This window comes from Lytechinus pictus, chromosome 1 (genome assembly GCF_037042905.1).
Source record: "Lytechinus pictus isolate F3 Inbred chromosome 1, Lp3.0, whole genome shotgun sequence".
In the NCBI taxonomy this organism is placed as follows: domain Eukaryota; kingdom Metazoa; phylum Echinodermata; class Echinoidea; order Temnopleuroida; family Toxopneustidae; genus Lytechinus; species Lytechinus pictus.
The window spans coordinates 35,130,633-35,147,549 of NC_087245.1; the positions used below are offsets into that span (position 1 = coordinate 35,130,633).

A 16,917-nucleotide genomic window follows, 5' to 3' on the forward strand; every position below is an offset into this window, starting at 1 on the left:
GATTTTCCAAAAGGGGGGGGGGGCAAATTTTTTGGAGGAAAATTTTGACAAGCCCCTCCCCCCCCCCAAAAAAAAAAAAGTCTTCAATTTCAAAAGAGGGGGCACACCTCTGTTTTAATGGCATTTTTACATTTTTAATTTTGCTTCTCAAAAGGGGGGGGGGCACGTGCCCCCCCCCCCCTGCATCCGCGCCTGGAGGCACTGACTGTGTAACAGGTTGCACTGGATCACACGGTGACCAGAGGCAAGAGACATTTCCACAGCAGTATGTGATGTAATAGACAGGAAATTAAATAAAAGATTTGGAGGTGGGCGGGGCGGGACATGAAGCTTGAAGAAATAATGGCAGGTGGTTGGTTTCACAGATCTTTACAAATATGACCCTTAGTGAATACACAGGAAGAAGAGACGGAATTAAACAAAACCTTGTTGATGATGTACATGTAGTATATGGGGGGGGGGTGGTTCACAAAGATTTACGTGTGACGTAGGGAGTGTTGCAAGAAAATATTTGCGATCAATTGCAAATATCCTGTTGCAATTTTACAACTGATAGATCAATGTTAGCTGTAGGAAATCAGATTAAACTTCTTGTTTCAAGGAGCAGATTAGCAATCAATCACTAATTTGCAATTAACTACAAGACATGTGTTTGATTAAGGGACCCAAAATAGACTTCAAACTTCAATTGATCGCAAGTTTCCTGCAACACCCAATAGAGTCATGCTTAAATGCCAACATGTTCATATGTATCTTACTGTACACGTAATCTCATTGATGCGTCCCCAGAGTATGAGCTGACCAATGTGGTGATGCCTTGTAATCAATCTACAACTTTTATTCAGACTTTTTTGTGAAACCCCTTCTGTCCATGTAAATAAACCCCTCTGAGAGGACCCTAAGGCATCAGTCCATTGTAGTTGCCATTTAGATTAAAAAAACAACTTATTATTCAATTACATAGCAAATTTTAAACAAATTTCCTTACATTCCTGCCACATTCTACTTCATATCTTCAGGAAAGTCATCAAGATCCATCCAAGTGTACCTGGAACTTGTGAAAGAATTCCCAGATGATTATGAAGCCAAGAAAAGCCTCGCTGTCCAGTATCTCATCGCTGGGAAAAATAAGAGAGCCAAGCATTACTTTGAGGAGGTGAGTAGATTCTATTTGTGAGACTGTCATTGATCCAATCAATCGTAACTATGGAAATCCATCAGTGTCATAATTTCTTTCTCCAGGAAATTTGCAAAATGTCCTTTGTAAACAAAGGGGAACACACTGAATTGTCAAGAAAACAATGAATTTATGAATATACATCACATCTAGAATATACTTTGAACAAACATGCATTTTAGATGTTGATGTTACTGGCTTTCCGTAGTTGTAATTGATCCAATCAATCGTAACTCTTTGTAAGACGGGTCCTGTTGATGAAGAAAAAAATTGTGTATATTGGCATTTACTGAGGAAGGGATGATGGGCATTCTTAGCTCATTAAAATCAAGAATTGTTTGCAGATGACAGATATTGATGGGATGGGGTTATTAACAACTTTCCATGATAGCTCTACTTCTTGATAGCTTTTCATCAAAGTTTTTATGTCAATGATTTTCACTGAACAATTTTGTTCCCAGCCAATCGGAAACAAGGATTTGTAGTAGGCCTATACAAATAATACACGTAAGCGCATGCATGCAGGGCCAAATAATGAACGATGTGCAAGAAGAGCCAATGGATTCACTAATTAGGTCCTTTATGCACAAGAATGTGTGTATTGTTTGTTTTATACACCCCCCCCTCACCCATTGCACCGAATGCTATATTTGATCCAAATTCTAGATAATTCCATAACTCGCACTATCCTGCGCTCTGACGTCAGAGTGCAGGATAGTGCATTTTGGATGCAATAGTGCAATTCGCTGAATATCATGTGATCCGATTTGGACCAACCAGATTACAGAACATTCTTGGGAGTTGTATAATAGCTTATAACAATAATCAATAACTATCTGTTTCGTGACATGCTCCCCTGTTCATTATCCCTTGATTTTCAGATGGTAGAGAGAAATCCAACGGATGGCTTTGCATTGGTCCACTTGGGGTTCATCTTGAAATCGGAAGAGAATTACCTTGAAGCAATCCCGCTCTTGAGGGCAGGCATTGATACCGGTGATAGGGAAACCAATGAGGGAAAATTCTTCTTCCACTTAGGGGAATCCTTCTTAAGGACAGGTCGGATTGAAGAGGTAAGTCCCTGGAGATGATCATGTACCTTGCCAGTAAATTTCACTTTTGTGGACGTGTCATGGTCTAGCGGTTCTGACTCTCGCCTTTCAAACAGAGGGTCGCGGGTTCGAATCCTAGCCATGGCATGTTTTCCTTCAGCAAGAAATTTATCCACACTGCTGCACTCGACCAAGATGAGGAGAATGGGTACCCGGTAGGAAGAAATTCCTTGAATGCTCGAGCGCCTGATCAAGGTAGCTGTGCTAAAGCCGGGGTAATAATAACATCACGTTAAGCAGGGCCCGCTGGTAGAACAGTTTTCAGAACTGAAGTGGCTTCCCTGGGTAAAATATGACATTATTATTATTACTTGTTCTATACCCGCTTTGTCCACTTTCCGATTAGTCTCATCTCACATGTAGTCTAATACTAATTCATATTCAACCAGTTCATCTACAAGTTGTTTTCATTCAGTTACCATAGTAATTTCTTTTCACATCACCCATAGCTTTCCTCTTAATTGTCGTGTTCCTTTAATTTTTTTGCGTGCTGTTTTTTTTATTTGAATTTTCCTACTTGCCAAAAATAAGCTATTGCCAGAAGAAGATTGCCATAGCATGTGACAAGAAGTCCATTAAACATGAAAAATGTAACAACATTTGTCACAATTGGCGATCCTTCTGTCAACAACTGAAAGGAGAAATACCTAGATTATGAATATGGTCTTATTATATATCAATGGAAAGGTTAATGATGTTTGAATTATTGAATGTAAATTGAACAAAGACTGACGTCATAAAAAAATCACCAGCTTCGCGCCCGGTATTTCCGTGCTCATACCATTCGGACAGAGAGAGAGCTCTAAAAACTATCAATTAACTGACTTTCATCGGTCTTCATGATAAACGAAGCACACCACTGTGTTGTTCTTATTTTCTGCTTTAATTTGATTTATAATTCGCCATTTTGGGGGGATTGGCAATATATTTCTACTTTAACATACTTGTAAACCATTATGTGAGTTCATGTAAAAAATGCTTTAAATAATTACAGATTGTAATGTAATGAGCATATGTGTTTTTGCTTACTGTTCAGTCCTACAAGATATATGACGAGGCAGTTAGCAGGGGTCATTTCAGGTCAAGGTATCAAAGGTCACTTTACAACGTCGACTCGCTGAGGGGAAGACAATTCTGGACTCCAAGAGAGGCAGGATTTGCTGAAGGAGCGAAGGTGAATATCCCCTCTAAATAATTCATCTGGGCACCCATTTCATCAAATGTGTCAAATACCCAACTGAACATGGATTTAGTCTGTCTGGCTCTAATGAGAGATACCATGAATAGTATTTCAAAACTTAATGGGGTGGTCTATTAAGAAAATAATTCAATTCAATAGAAATATCAACTCCATTCTTATTTTGAGCATTCATTATGTGTACATAAAAACATGAATAAGATCTGAAGTTGTATATTTTCTGACACAACATACCACTAAGTGACACATCCTTGAAATTCTTTTCCCACGTATGTAGTTGCATCTGAAATAGAATGTATGAATATTAATATGATTTTATCCCCATTGTTCCACGTTTTATTTGCAGATATTAGAAAGTAATTGGGAGACGATTCGAGATGAGGCCGTAGCCTTGCTTAGCACCGATGGATTCTTTAGGAATGAAGAAGAAAAACTCAGGGAAACGGGTGACTGGAAGCAATTTACATTATTTGCAAAAGGTAAATCCTCTTGTGCTATGGTCGTGTTTGTTGGGGAGGGGATTACCAATGACTAAGCCTTCTCTGTGACTATCATATTGAGCACAAAATGCACCTAAATTCACTTTTTTGCTTGTCAAGACTTTGGTATCAAAATCATCAGTTACACCGACAGATTCTGAAAATCTTTAAGTCTGAACTCAAGTCATCGTTCATGCCCATGGGGTGAATCTACACTTAACCACATTGTGTTATATTTGCTTGGTGTATAATTCAAATCACTCTCAAGGCATTCTTGTTTGGCAACCCATTATATGTGAACTGCATCTACTTTTGATTATGATGAATGAACCTTGCTTGATATCTGTGAATTGCAATTTTGTCTTATCACACTTTTCCTCATACCTGTTTGATCTCATCCCATATTATACCAGTAATTCTTATGTACCATCTTTTTTTTCTTCTTCTGGTTATGTGTGCCTCCATGAAGATTGAAAAATCTTTCAAACATTTTAGCGTGTGTGGACTGCAGTCTACATCCTTTCTTGTGTTATTTACAGCTTATTTGCATATGTAATATCAGTTTTAAAGGAAGAAGATACAGAAACAGTCATTCTTTCTATTGTCAATTGTTGGAATATTTCTGTTTGTCAATAGGAAGTAAAGACCAAGGGAACTGCCGACAAGCCCCTCGCACCTGTGAGATATTTGATTCAATCCCTCAATCAAAAAATTGTAGAAGAGGCCAGGTAAGGTTTAATTTGTATTAGATAGAGAAGAGAGGTGTGCATTTAATGGGCTGTTTAACTGCATTGATACAATCATTACAATAAGCTAAATCTTTTATCCAAATGCAAGGAATTTAAAGTCAATAATTACCTCAGAATTTATTGAATGAATCTGTCAACCTATTTTGGAGTAATGACCCTTCTGTGAGGTACAAAAGTTTTTTAGGTATTTATACTGCGGGTCAGAAAAAGCAAACAAACAGAGAAGTATTGATGATTTATCATAATTTAATTAAAATAAAATATTATTGACAAATGACATATGGTATTGTAAGACTTGAGTCTTGAGTCCGACAGGTAGCCAGTATAATGTCTCCATTTGATAAATCATTGAAATTCGACGTTAGAATGATGATTGTGTTGATGGTGATGATGATGATGGTGGTAGTGATGATGATGATAATGGTTATGGTGATGATAATGATGATGACGATGATGATGATGATAATGACGATGACGATGGTGTTTATGATGATGATAGTGTTTATTATGATGATGATGGTGTTAGTTGTGGTGATGATGGTGATGATGGAGCTGATGATGTTGGTTATGATGATGATGGTCTTTATAATGGTGATGACGATGATGATGGTGTTTATGATGATGCTTGTGATGATGATGATGTTAATGATGTTTGACTGAAGTAATGCTAAACCTTTAAGATATCATAAATTTGTTGTTCCTTGTCCGATTTTGATCAAATTTTCATTTTTTTTTTTTTTGGTCTGATTTTTTTAATCTGTTCAAATCATATTATTTCAGCCTGGAGTACCCCTTAAAAAAACAGGCCAATTAGACTGATTAAAAATGGGGCTAAGTAGGTATTCATATGGCTCCATCTTGGTCCCCTTTGACAGATTCTCACAAATTAGGTGTGTGGAGGTTTAACATCATGCTCTACTAAAACTTGGTCATGAAAATGCTAAATTGTTCCAAAAGGCAATTGATAGGATACAATATCACACCAAGATATGGTATCAAACATGCTGAAATTAATATTTGTTTGTGATGTCATTGCTTGGGTACATATATTTGTAGAGTGTTGGATGATGAGAAGGAAGAAAGAGAACCAAGTAAGCACACCTTAAGTCTAAAAAAACACAACCTAATTTGTTGATTAATTATGTAATTTTGTAATTATTAATATTTCATTTATTTTAGGTGCAGTTTTCAGTAATGCATTGTGGTACAAATGTCTAACCCCATTGCATCCTACAAACTGTAAACTAATTAACGTCTCATCTTGGACTGCTTTTTAATTTATTTTTGTGTGTGTGTTTTTTTAATTTTTCTTAGGTGAAGTTTTCAGTAATGCATCCTGGTACCCATGTCTGGCCCCATTGCGGTCCCACAAACTGTAGATTAAGATCTCATCTTGGACTGATAATACCTCAACCTGTCAGGTTACGAGTGGGCAATACTACAAGGTGAGTCATAGATATACAATGTAGCTTCATCTTGCCTAGAAACGAGCTTCAGAAACAAGCTTCAACTTTCAAAATTCATGTTATGGGGTTACTTAATTTTAATTCAATAATAATAACATTATTGGTATAGCGCTTATCACAATTCATGTCTCTAAGCACTTAGGAAATAGAAAGAGAGAAGGAATTTCAGCAAAAAACTAAAGTAATTGTATAGTTCACAGTAGACTGTAGACAGTTGAGGGGCTTCACATGTGAAGGGAAAGGCTATTTAACAAAAAAGTAGGTTTTTAACATGGATTTGAATTTCTCTGTTGAATCTGCTTGTTTTATACTTTGTGGTAGATTGTTCCAGAGATGAGGGGATGCGGAATAAAAAGATCGTGAACCATAAGACTGGGCATTGGTGGCAGGAACTATTAACCCTAACTAGGCCGGGCTTTTTTGGCTGTTCGGGGGGGGGGGGGGGGTGATTCAACCCCCCCCCCCTGAGATCTCGGCCGCCGATCGCGCGAGTGCCGCAAAAATTTGCACGCTGGTAGTGTGTGATGTAATCTACAAAGGCTGTATGGTAAAATTTTCCAAAATAATGAGATTTTATTTTATATGAATTAATTATGCTAATTTATGCATAAATCATACTTTTTGCTCTAATTCACTAAATAAAGCTCCTAGAATGCTAATTTCTGGTAAAATATTCTTTGTAGCATTCTTAACAATCACAATTGAAAAAAACTTTGGTTTGGAAATCAATTTCTTATGTATTTTATTGTTTTATGAATTTCTTATGTATTTCCTTGTTTTTCAACCTTTTGTTTTTCTTTGTTTTTTTCACCAGATCTATTGCACAACCTTTTTGAAGTATAAATATGCTAAAATCAATTGATTTCAACTGTTTAAAGTAAAAATAATCATATCTTTATGAATAAGATGAGAAAACTCAATTTGCATTGACTTTGTACACAAAATCACGTTTTGGAACAATTTTTGGTCTGACATGCACTTACGAAATGTTGCGTAATTTCAGAACCGTGTACCCGGGCATCGTAAATTTGACCTCAAAAGATGCGCGAGACTTAAAAGTATAAACTCTGTGAGTGGCGTGGTCAAAAAATTTCGCGGGGCGGAATGATCGCAGAAAATGTTGAGGGGGGTTGATTCAACCCCCCCCCGGCCTGTTTAGGGTTAAGAGTGATTTGTTTCTTGAGCGCAAGTTGCGGGAGGGTGAATATTCTGATATCAACTCTTGAAGATAATTCAATTGAAATTAATTTCAATCAGCCCAAAAAAAAGACCCCATAAAAATAAAGGTTTGGATAAAAACATGGGGTTGGGAAGTTTAGAAAAACTTGTAAGGGGGCACCAACATGAAATAATACAAATCAATTGAAAACATACAGAAAACACGCACTGTGAAAACGCTGTTCAAATGTTCAAGCACCACTGCCCAGGACTGCCACTCCCAACAGGCACTGCCTAAGCCCCCAAATAAATTATTCTAAAATATTTAAACAATTGTTTAACAGTTCAAACAACAGTTGCTAGAACCACCAGCCCAAATGTTGCCGCTCGAAAAATTAGACACCGTCTTTACAGTGCAAAAGACAAATATGGTGTAAATACACATTAAAGGCACATTAAAAACACCCTTTCATCTCAACAAAATATTGTTGGTCGTTCCTTATGCCCAAGTGGTAAAGCTCCACAGTGGTTGAGCAGTGCTGGTTTAGAGCTTCTCAAAATTCATTTTAGGTATATCTACACCTGGATGAAACTATCATGATCATTGAACTTAGTTACTTCAGTAGGTGCTTGAACATTTTAACAGCGTTTTCACCGTGCGTGTTTTCTGTATGTTTTAAATTGATTTATATTATTTCATGTTGGTGCCCCCTTACAAGTTATTTTCTTAACTTCCTTACCCAATATGGTAGTTATGTGACTTGGAGATATATGTTTCATGAGCATTTTCCTTTGGTCCAAGTACTACTCGGTGCAAATAGACTTCACTACATTGCCTTCTTCAAAATCCCATTAGTTTTAGTAGAGGTTTGCAAGGTATTTGAGTAACCTGTCAATAATAAGGAGAGCAGCAATAGACATTCTACTTTGATCGATGAACAGGCTTAGTCTTACAATATCGTTGGAGTAAACTTAACTAAACTTATCATTTTTACTCGAATGTAATAGAAATTCATTCATTTGATATTGATTAAGTATCATATCTGTTACTCTCTACAGAACGTGGGAAGAAGGAAAACTCTTTATATTTGACGATTCTTTTGAACATGAGGTGTGGCAAGAAGCCGATAGCCTGAGGTTAATCCTTATAGCAGACCTGTGGCATCCGGACCTCACGGAGTCTGAGAAGAGAAAACTTACAGCAATATGAACCCATCGAACTGAAGAGATGTGTGTGTGCATTGAAGACATCAAAGTCAGTATATGGGCCCATAGATAATTCAGGAAGAGAAACAAAACACCTTGCGTGCCATCGTCTAGTCAGACCCATTTTTTTTAAGGGGAAATCTGCCCACTTACTGATGTAATTTCTATCAAGGGTAATACAATAGTAATACTTGGGGATATATGCTGCTAATGGTCAAAGCCACAGGGTTTTTAAAATGAGTGTTTTATCCTGTGTCTTTTGAGCCATTAATTACAATCAATTCATTCATTCCAGTCACTTTGTTCAATCTGTGAACCATACCCATTCCTTCTAAACCCTGTTACATCAAACTTTCCATCCATGGTAACAATCAGAAACCAGTGCTGACAAATTTATTGAAACTCAAGCTGGTTTTTCTCTCTTTCCCATAGACATAATACTTAAAACATAGATATTTTTAATACTTACGGTAATACTTTACACTACATGCGATTACATAGATCACACGGTCCAATGGAGACAATGGGTTAGTATTTCTTTTTACTGAAATTGGGAAATTCTTTAAGAATATTGATAATGATTAGCCTTATATTTTGATGTACGGTTATGAAAACATTACTGACATTACTAATATTAATCCAGTACAGAATTTAAGTCCACAGGCCCGTCTTACAAAGACTTGCGATTGATCCGATCAATCGCAACTATCGAAAGCCAGCAAAGTCAACATATAAAATGCAAGTTTGCTCAATTTTTTTTCTAGATATGAATGTATATCCATAAATTCATTGATTTCTTGACAATTCAGTGTGTTCTCCTTTGTTTAAAATGGACATTTTGCAAATTTCCTGTAGAAAAAAATTATGACACTGATGGATTTCCATAGAGTTACGATTGATTGGATCAGTCGTAACTCTTTGTAAGACGGGGCCCAGATGTTCTGAGTTATTGGTTGGTATGACTGTGACTGAGAAATGTTTCAAAATCTTGACTTCCAGGAGAGTGTTTCACACAGAGTTATGTCTGAATTTCAGGTGACGAGGCAAACTATCACTCCCTCGGCAAGCTGGATGTACGGAAAGATGGCTTCATCTAGCTTGCCTCGCAAGTGATAGTTCGCCCATCATCTGTGATTATTTTTTATCATCCACACTATAACATGTTGAAGGACATTCAAATTCTTACGTACCTGATTACATATAGTATTAAGACATGACACCATTTCCAACATAACTTTTTGTTAATTCCTAACCATGATTGATTCATGTAGTATGAAGTATTGTATGCTATCTAAATTCCTTTGCATCGGAATGTTAATACACAGGAATTAATAGCAATGATATCAGTCATACATACAACCTATCTGTATTTGGAGGCTGAAAAGTTTATTATGAAGAAAATAATATCCCATTTCTGTAGTAGACATGCAAAGTATTTTCCATGAAATTTCATGAGTTTGACACTTTTTAGATTAGCACAAAATCAGTAAAATACTTGAAAAATGAAATTCACAATGATATTTCAAAACCTCCTGACCTATTTATGCAAGTGCACTCTGAAAATTTATCCGATTAATGTACATGTGGTGTATTTTTTTCTCGTAGGTGCACTCTTGAACAATGCTCATTATTTGTACTTAATATTAATATGTAAAGCTACTAGGTTGGCTGCTTCATCTGGTGTAAATATCACTGTCTGCATTTTGTGTGGTATAATACCAGCATATAACCTGACTTTTGCATTTCAATCAGTTCATTCATTTCCACCATTATTGCCTGAATGAGGTATTTTGGAGACAAGCGGAGCGTTGTGGCCCAGTAGATTAGTCTTCGGACTTTGAAACAGAGGGTCGTGGGTTCGAATCCCAGCCATGGCGTAATTTCCTTCAGCAAGAAACTGATCCACAGTGTGCTGCACTCAACCCAGGTGAGGTAAATGGGTACCGGTAGGAAGTAATTCCTTAAAAAGCTGTGTGCGCTATGAACGCCTAGCTTAGCCGGGTAATATAGGAGCGCCTTGAGCACCTAACAAGGTGGATATGTGCGCAATATAAATACCCTATATTATATTAAGATATAAATGCGTATTTTGTCTTACTGATTGATTAACTCAACACAAAATACGTCACAATGGCCCATCTAGGTTTTTTGAAGGGGTGGTCCTAACAGTCACTTCGTATCTTAATTACTATACAACAACATACATGTAAATGTGTAATAATCTCATATAAGTCCTATTTAAAAAGTGAAAATAGTTATATGCAGATCATGATCATTATTACCTGAATGAAGCATTTTGGAGACAAGATATAAATGCGTATTTTGTCTGTCTGATTGAATAACTCAACACAAATTAGGTCACAGTGACCCATCCAAAGTTCAGCTGAATGACTAGGGACCATAATATTCAGACACCCCTCCTCAGTGAATTTTTCATTTTTCTATTCCCCTATTTATTAATTATTCTGTCCATCATATATCTGAATTCCCATTTAATCAAATTCAAGCGCAAGTCGTGTATGCATTAAGCTCAATATACCGTTTTCGCCTTTTCATTTTTGCTGTCCTGCCGAGTTCTTACGGGAGTTACCATAAGCAGAAACAGAATCAGAAGGAAAAAAATACCTGATAGTACCTTGATTCATTTATTATATATGCACATAGGTTAAATTTAATAACTGAGTGTAAATAACTCACTTGTTGCTTACTTGTAGAATGAACATTTGTACAGACAGACTATTTTTCTACATCTTCATAACTGGGTCATAGAATGCATTGCTTTCATTATATGTCAGTAGCACTAATTGTTGTCATACCAAAAAGAATAGAATGATGCAAAGTGATGTCATACAAGAATGAGTCTAATTCATGGTTTTAAGAATGTGAACACTGATCCTTATTATTGTTAGTGCTTTATTTTTTGCCATACTAAATGAATGCAAAAGATTGTATTTTGGAAGGTTGATGACAGATATTGATTTTTTTTTTGGTAATTGTTTGAAATCAAGATATAGTAAATATAGAGGCTTTAATAGGAGAAATTATAATTTGTAAACAAATTTTTGGCATTACTCCTATCTGTTTAAGAACGTATGCTCGATCTGTAATGAAAATCATAAGTCAGAAAAAATTGGAACCGGTGGGATTCGAACCTGTCATCTACTGCTTGCCGGGCAGCGACTTAACCACCACTTAACTTATCAATTAAGATATGTATTATTCAAACTCCTGGGGGTGTTTCACAAAGATTTAAGTATGACTTAGAGTCGCACTTAAATACCGAGTTGCGTACGGTATGAAAGGCTTGAACGCATTGGTCAGATCATGTCATGAGTATGCGCACCAATGCGTATCAATAAGATCGCGCGTTGCATATCATTTACGCGTCGGCATTTAAGTGCGACTTAAGTCATACTCAAAAATTTGTGAAACACCCCCCTGTGGGGACATGAATCTTTGACATTTCTGAACAAAATGAAATTGAATGAATAGTGAGAAATTTATATTTTCCTTTTGAGAGAAGAAAGTATTGATTGTGCTTTGATGAGTTTCCATTCCAAATTTGATGTGTGAATAGGTACAGGTTGAGAGCTATTTATTCTGCAGCTGCATTAACATTATTTTGGATAGATCTGTCACTAATTATTGATTTTGGTTGCAATGGCTGAAAATGTTACATACTAGCTCTTAATTCACTTGCCATATTTTTAAAGCTGAAATACGCTAAGACAAAAATGCATTTAATCACAATCATATAATGTTTGTGCTAATAGCTGAGTGTTTCATGAAAGTTATTGTCAATGATTTTTCACTCACAGATTTGTTCTCACCTATTCAGAAGGAAGGATTTTTCAGTATTTTAAAACAGTTGTCAGTGAAAATCAGTGACTCTTCGTTTCATGAAATGCTTTTCAGGGGCCCGTCTTACAAAGAGTTTCGATTGATCTGATCGATCGCAACTATGGAAAGCCAGCAACGTCAACATCTAAAATACATGTTTGTTCAAAAAAATTACTAGAAATTATGTATATGCATTCATTATCTGTTTTCTTGACAATTAAGTATGCTTTTTTTTGTTTTCTCGACAATTAAGTATGCTTCTTTTTGTTTTCAAAGGACATCAAACAAATTTCCAAAAGAAAAAATTATTGTTGTTGGATTTCCATATACTTGAGATTGATCGGATCAATCGTAACTATTTGTAAGCCGGGGCCCAGATCTCCTCGTCTTCCTGCTTTGAAAATTATCTGCTATTTTTTGTATGCATTTATTCTGAAAAAAATATATATTTATGTATTTAATTGCTTAAAAGGAAAGTAATGGCTGAATTAGAATTTGTTCTCTTGCCATCATACATGCTATTGTTGAGTAATGCTCATTCCTCTGTAAATAGGATAGAAGGTTTGTTTTTTATAAAAAACAATATTCCGCATTCACATTGGAACTTGAACCTAATAACAAAACTTTGTATGTGTTTGATGTACTATAATTTTGAATATAGCAAATCGGATTTTCTATTTTTTTTTTGGGGGGGGGCGGGAATATCTTCTTGTTTTTGTCTCGCCTGCATAGCAGAGCGAGACTATAGGCGCCGCTTTTCCGACGGCGACGGCGGCGGCGGTGGCGGCGGCGTCAACATCAAATCTTAACCTAAGGTTAAGTTTTTGAAATGACATCATAACTTAGAAAGTATATGGACCTAGTTCATGAAACTTGGACATAAGGTTAATCAAGTATTACTGAACATCCTGCTTGAGTTTCAGGTCACATGACTAAGGTCAAAGGTCATTTAGGGTCAATGAACTTAGACCATGTTGGGAGAATTATTTTCAAAATCTTAACCGAAGGTTAAGTTTTTGAAATGACATCATAACTTAAAAAGTATATGGACCTAGTTCATGAAACTTGGGCATAAGGTTAATCAAGTATTAGTAAACATCCTGCTTGAGTTCCAGGTCACATGACCAAGGTCAAAGGTCATTTAGGGTCAATGAACTTTGGCCAAGTTGGGGGTATTTGTTGAATTACTATCATAACTTTGAAAATTTATGGATCTAGTTCATGAAACTTGGACATTAGGTTAATCAAGTACCACTGAATATCCTGTGCAAGTTTCAGGTCACATGACCATGGTCAATGGTCATTTAAGGTCAATGAACTTTAGCCGTGTTGGGAGTCTTTGTTAAATTACCATCCTAACTCTGAAGGTTTATGGATCTAGTTCATAAAACTTGGACATAAGAGTAATCGAGTATCACTGAACATCTTGTATGAGTTTCAGGTCACATGACCATGGTCAAAGGTCATTTAAGGTCAATGAACTTTGGCCGTGTTGGGGGTATTTGTTGAATTACCATCCTAACTCTGAAGTTTATGGATCTATGTCATAAAACTTGGGATATAAGAGTAATCAAGTATCACTAAACATCCCCTGTGAGTTTCAGGTCACAAAACCAAGGTCAAAGGTCAGTTAAGGTCAATAAACTTAGGCCATGTTGGGGTAATTGTTGAATTGCCATCATAATTTGAAAGTTTATGGATAGAGTGAATGAAATGTGGACATGGGTGTATATGAATGGTGTTTTTGTGAATGATTATTTTATAGTAGTTTTCAAAGTTAGCACTGCTGCTATATTAAATTGCGTAATGCATGCGAGACTGCCAGAGGCGTTCCACTTGTTTAATTTTATAGCCAAATGTTAAATCATGGATATTAATTGTAAACGTATTTGGTATTGCTGCAAGTGTTCTTGTTAAAGTAATCATCGAAAATATTTGTATTATTACTCTTTCTTTGCATATATTTCTGCTTTGAAAACATAGGTCTCTATATGCTGATAAATTACAATTGCAAAGCATAATGTATGGGTGATCTTTAAGCTGATTGAGAATACTGGTTTGTTTCGGGTTGCAGGGACAAAGCATTTTGGAGGTCTCAAATTGGCAACAACTATATGTATTTCCTTCCCACTCATACATAGTTTGAAATAAAATATATAGGTGTAACATGAACCAAAATTTATCCTATTTGTAAGATCTTACTAAACAATGTCAATATGAATGCGGAAATAGTGATTATTTTAATTTCTCTGCACTGCCAATTCTATATATTTTTTTTTAATGATTAATTACATTTACAGATATCTTATTCAAATGCTTAAATATACTGCATAGAAATTAGATTGAAACTTGCAGTATATTTTCTCTCCCATGATATCTGGTTTCAAAATTACACTAGTTCTTTGGATTAATTTACAAAGAATTTGTGAATGATCGTTTGGTTATTTTTGTTGATGTTATTTGAGGTGTAATATGGACTAGAAAGTACTAATATAGATGCTAGATTTTTCTATACATGTATTGTATTCTAAAGGGGTATATATATTTGTGTGAGTTATGTTAACATTTAGTATTTACAATTTTGCATAGATTTTGTTAAGTTCTGAAATTCATATACTGTACATGATGTAGGAATGTGTGTGTGTATATATAAGTAAAAAAAAGTGCTTTATGTTCACTTGAATGGTTTATTAATAGGCCTATACATTTTTTTTTCATCTGGCTGAAAAGCTAACAGGATGATTTTGTAATAGGGAGAGTAGAAATCATAGGAATATGACCAATTGAAATATTTTCATATTTATAAATGAAAAAACAAATCTTGTCCACTCTCATCTAAATATTAATTTAAACAGAGAATGAAATATAAAGAAGATTCTTTGCTATATATTTTGCTTAATATATTTATAATTTCACCTGAAGATATGTCCTTTCCTACCTATTTCATATTAGCCTATAATCTAGAAAAAGTCTGCAGCTTTTATCTGATGCTGTTACACAAAATGTTCTCAATACACTGCAAAAACTCTGGTGTTGATTTAACACCAGCCAATAATCTATGTCCAAACCAGTTTTGTTTTGGTCTAACACCAGAAAGGTGTTTATACCACACCAGTTAGTATTAAAACACCATCAGACTGATTCCAAACTGGTGTTGTTTCAATACTGCTCTGGTATGGACATATATAGATTCCGGGCTGGTGTTAATCAACACCGGAGTTTTTGCAGTGTACATCTGATGAGGAACACTATGCACTGTGGCTGCAAAGTCACTCTCAAGTCTTGCGTTAGTTCTTCTTGTTTTTTATCAACAAATGTCTGTCGGCAGCTTTTTCATAACAAATAACCTGCAGCAAGTCCTAGTCGATAAAAACTACAATGAGAACTAATGCAAGACTGAATTACACCGGCAATGGTGAGTCTTCATCAGACGTTTCTCAACAGCATCATACTCGTATACACTGTTAGAAAATTTATCCTTAAAATAAAAGAAGTTCCTGCAGCAGAGTCTCGAGAACACCAGTAATCTTACCAGATTGCATAATCTTACAGGAAATTGGTATTTTGTGTATGGAATCTTACAAATTTCCTTCAATAAAACAACCTTTTCCCCTTTTTAAACAGACCTGAATTTACAGAATGATTCTGTTATTGCTTTCTGCAATTTTTTTTTCTCCCTGTAAAATCACAGTTTTTTTAACAGTGTAGGCAAAGAATATAGCTGCAACCTCCACTTAGATCATATTCTCGCTTCATATCATATGGCTTCAAAGTATCTAAGAATAAATTCCTAGGAGCATGAACCAAGTAAATTATTTACATATATGTATGAAAAAAAATGAAAAGAATATGGAACAGAACAGTTTAATCTACTTGATAATAATTAGGCAGGGATTTGATTGAAATTCCAAGGGTTTTCAATCAAGTTCTGATCTTGCATTGATATTCTGTTGACCGATACACACTTACCATGATTTCACCCAAGTTGTAGGGTAATAGGAATGGTAGCTTCAGGACATTCCACAGTTAAAATGAAATCCATGTCATTTTCACCAAGTTTTGCACAGAATTACTTTAGCATCTTAATATTCCAATTATGCAAAAAATTATATGGGTTCTTTCTCTTTTTTTTTTTTTTTGGTATCAAGCTTTGAAATTCTGCCATTTGAAAATTCTTGTGAATTACACAGTAAAAAGATTTGAGCATTTTTAGACCTCAGGAGATCACAACTTTGAGTTTAATATCCTCTTTTACTCGGACAAAATCCATGCCTTTTCACAAAATTTTATGGTATAGTTAAAAAATGTATACTTAATATTGAGAATTCATTCATATGGCTGTTTGTTTACTCTTGTAAGGCTAGCGGGACCTTCAATTTTGAAAAACATGAATGTGCTATAGATGACAAAACATATTTTAACAAAGTATGAAATTTCTACAACAAATTTAAGAAGTACAATGAATTCTGCAGTTTATTCAAAACCCCACAATGTGCAAGGTTTTAAAGGAAGGTATAATGAAGAGGCGTATT

At 35.5% G+C, this 16,917-nt stretch overlaps 1 protein-coding gene across 1 annotated transcript in view; it reads left to right on the forward strand.

Annotated features, from left to right (window-relative positions):
• Window positions 1-12,852, forward strand: part of LOC129266321 (aspartyl/asparaginyl beta-hydroxylase-like) — a 38,736-nt gene extending 25,884 nt beyond the window's left edge. The window contains exons 8-14 of the mRNA XM_064104431.1: window positions 1,020-1,156; window positions 2,059-2,250; window positions 3,326-3,463; window positions 3,834-3,966; window positions 4,603-4,694; window positions 6,030-6,160; window positions 8,399-12,852. Coding sequence (XP_063960501.1) covers window positions 1,020-1,156; window positions 2,059-2,250; window positions 3,326-3,463; window positions 3,834-3,966; window positions 4,603-4,694; window positions 6,030-6,160; window positions 8,399-8,549 — 974 coding nt within the window. The 3' untranslated portion in view covers window positions 8,550-12,852. The remainder of the gene's footprint in view (window positions 1-1,019; window positions 1,157-2,058; window positions 2,251-3,325; window positions 3,464-3,833; window positions 3,967-4,602; window positions 4,695-6,029; window positions 6,161-8,398) is intronic.
• The last annotated feature ends 4,065 nt before the right edge of the window (window positions 12,853-16,917 follow it).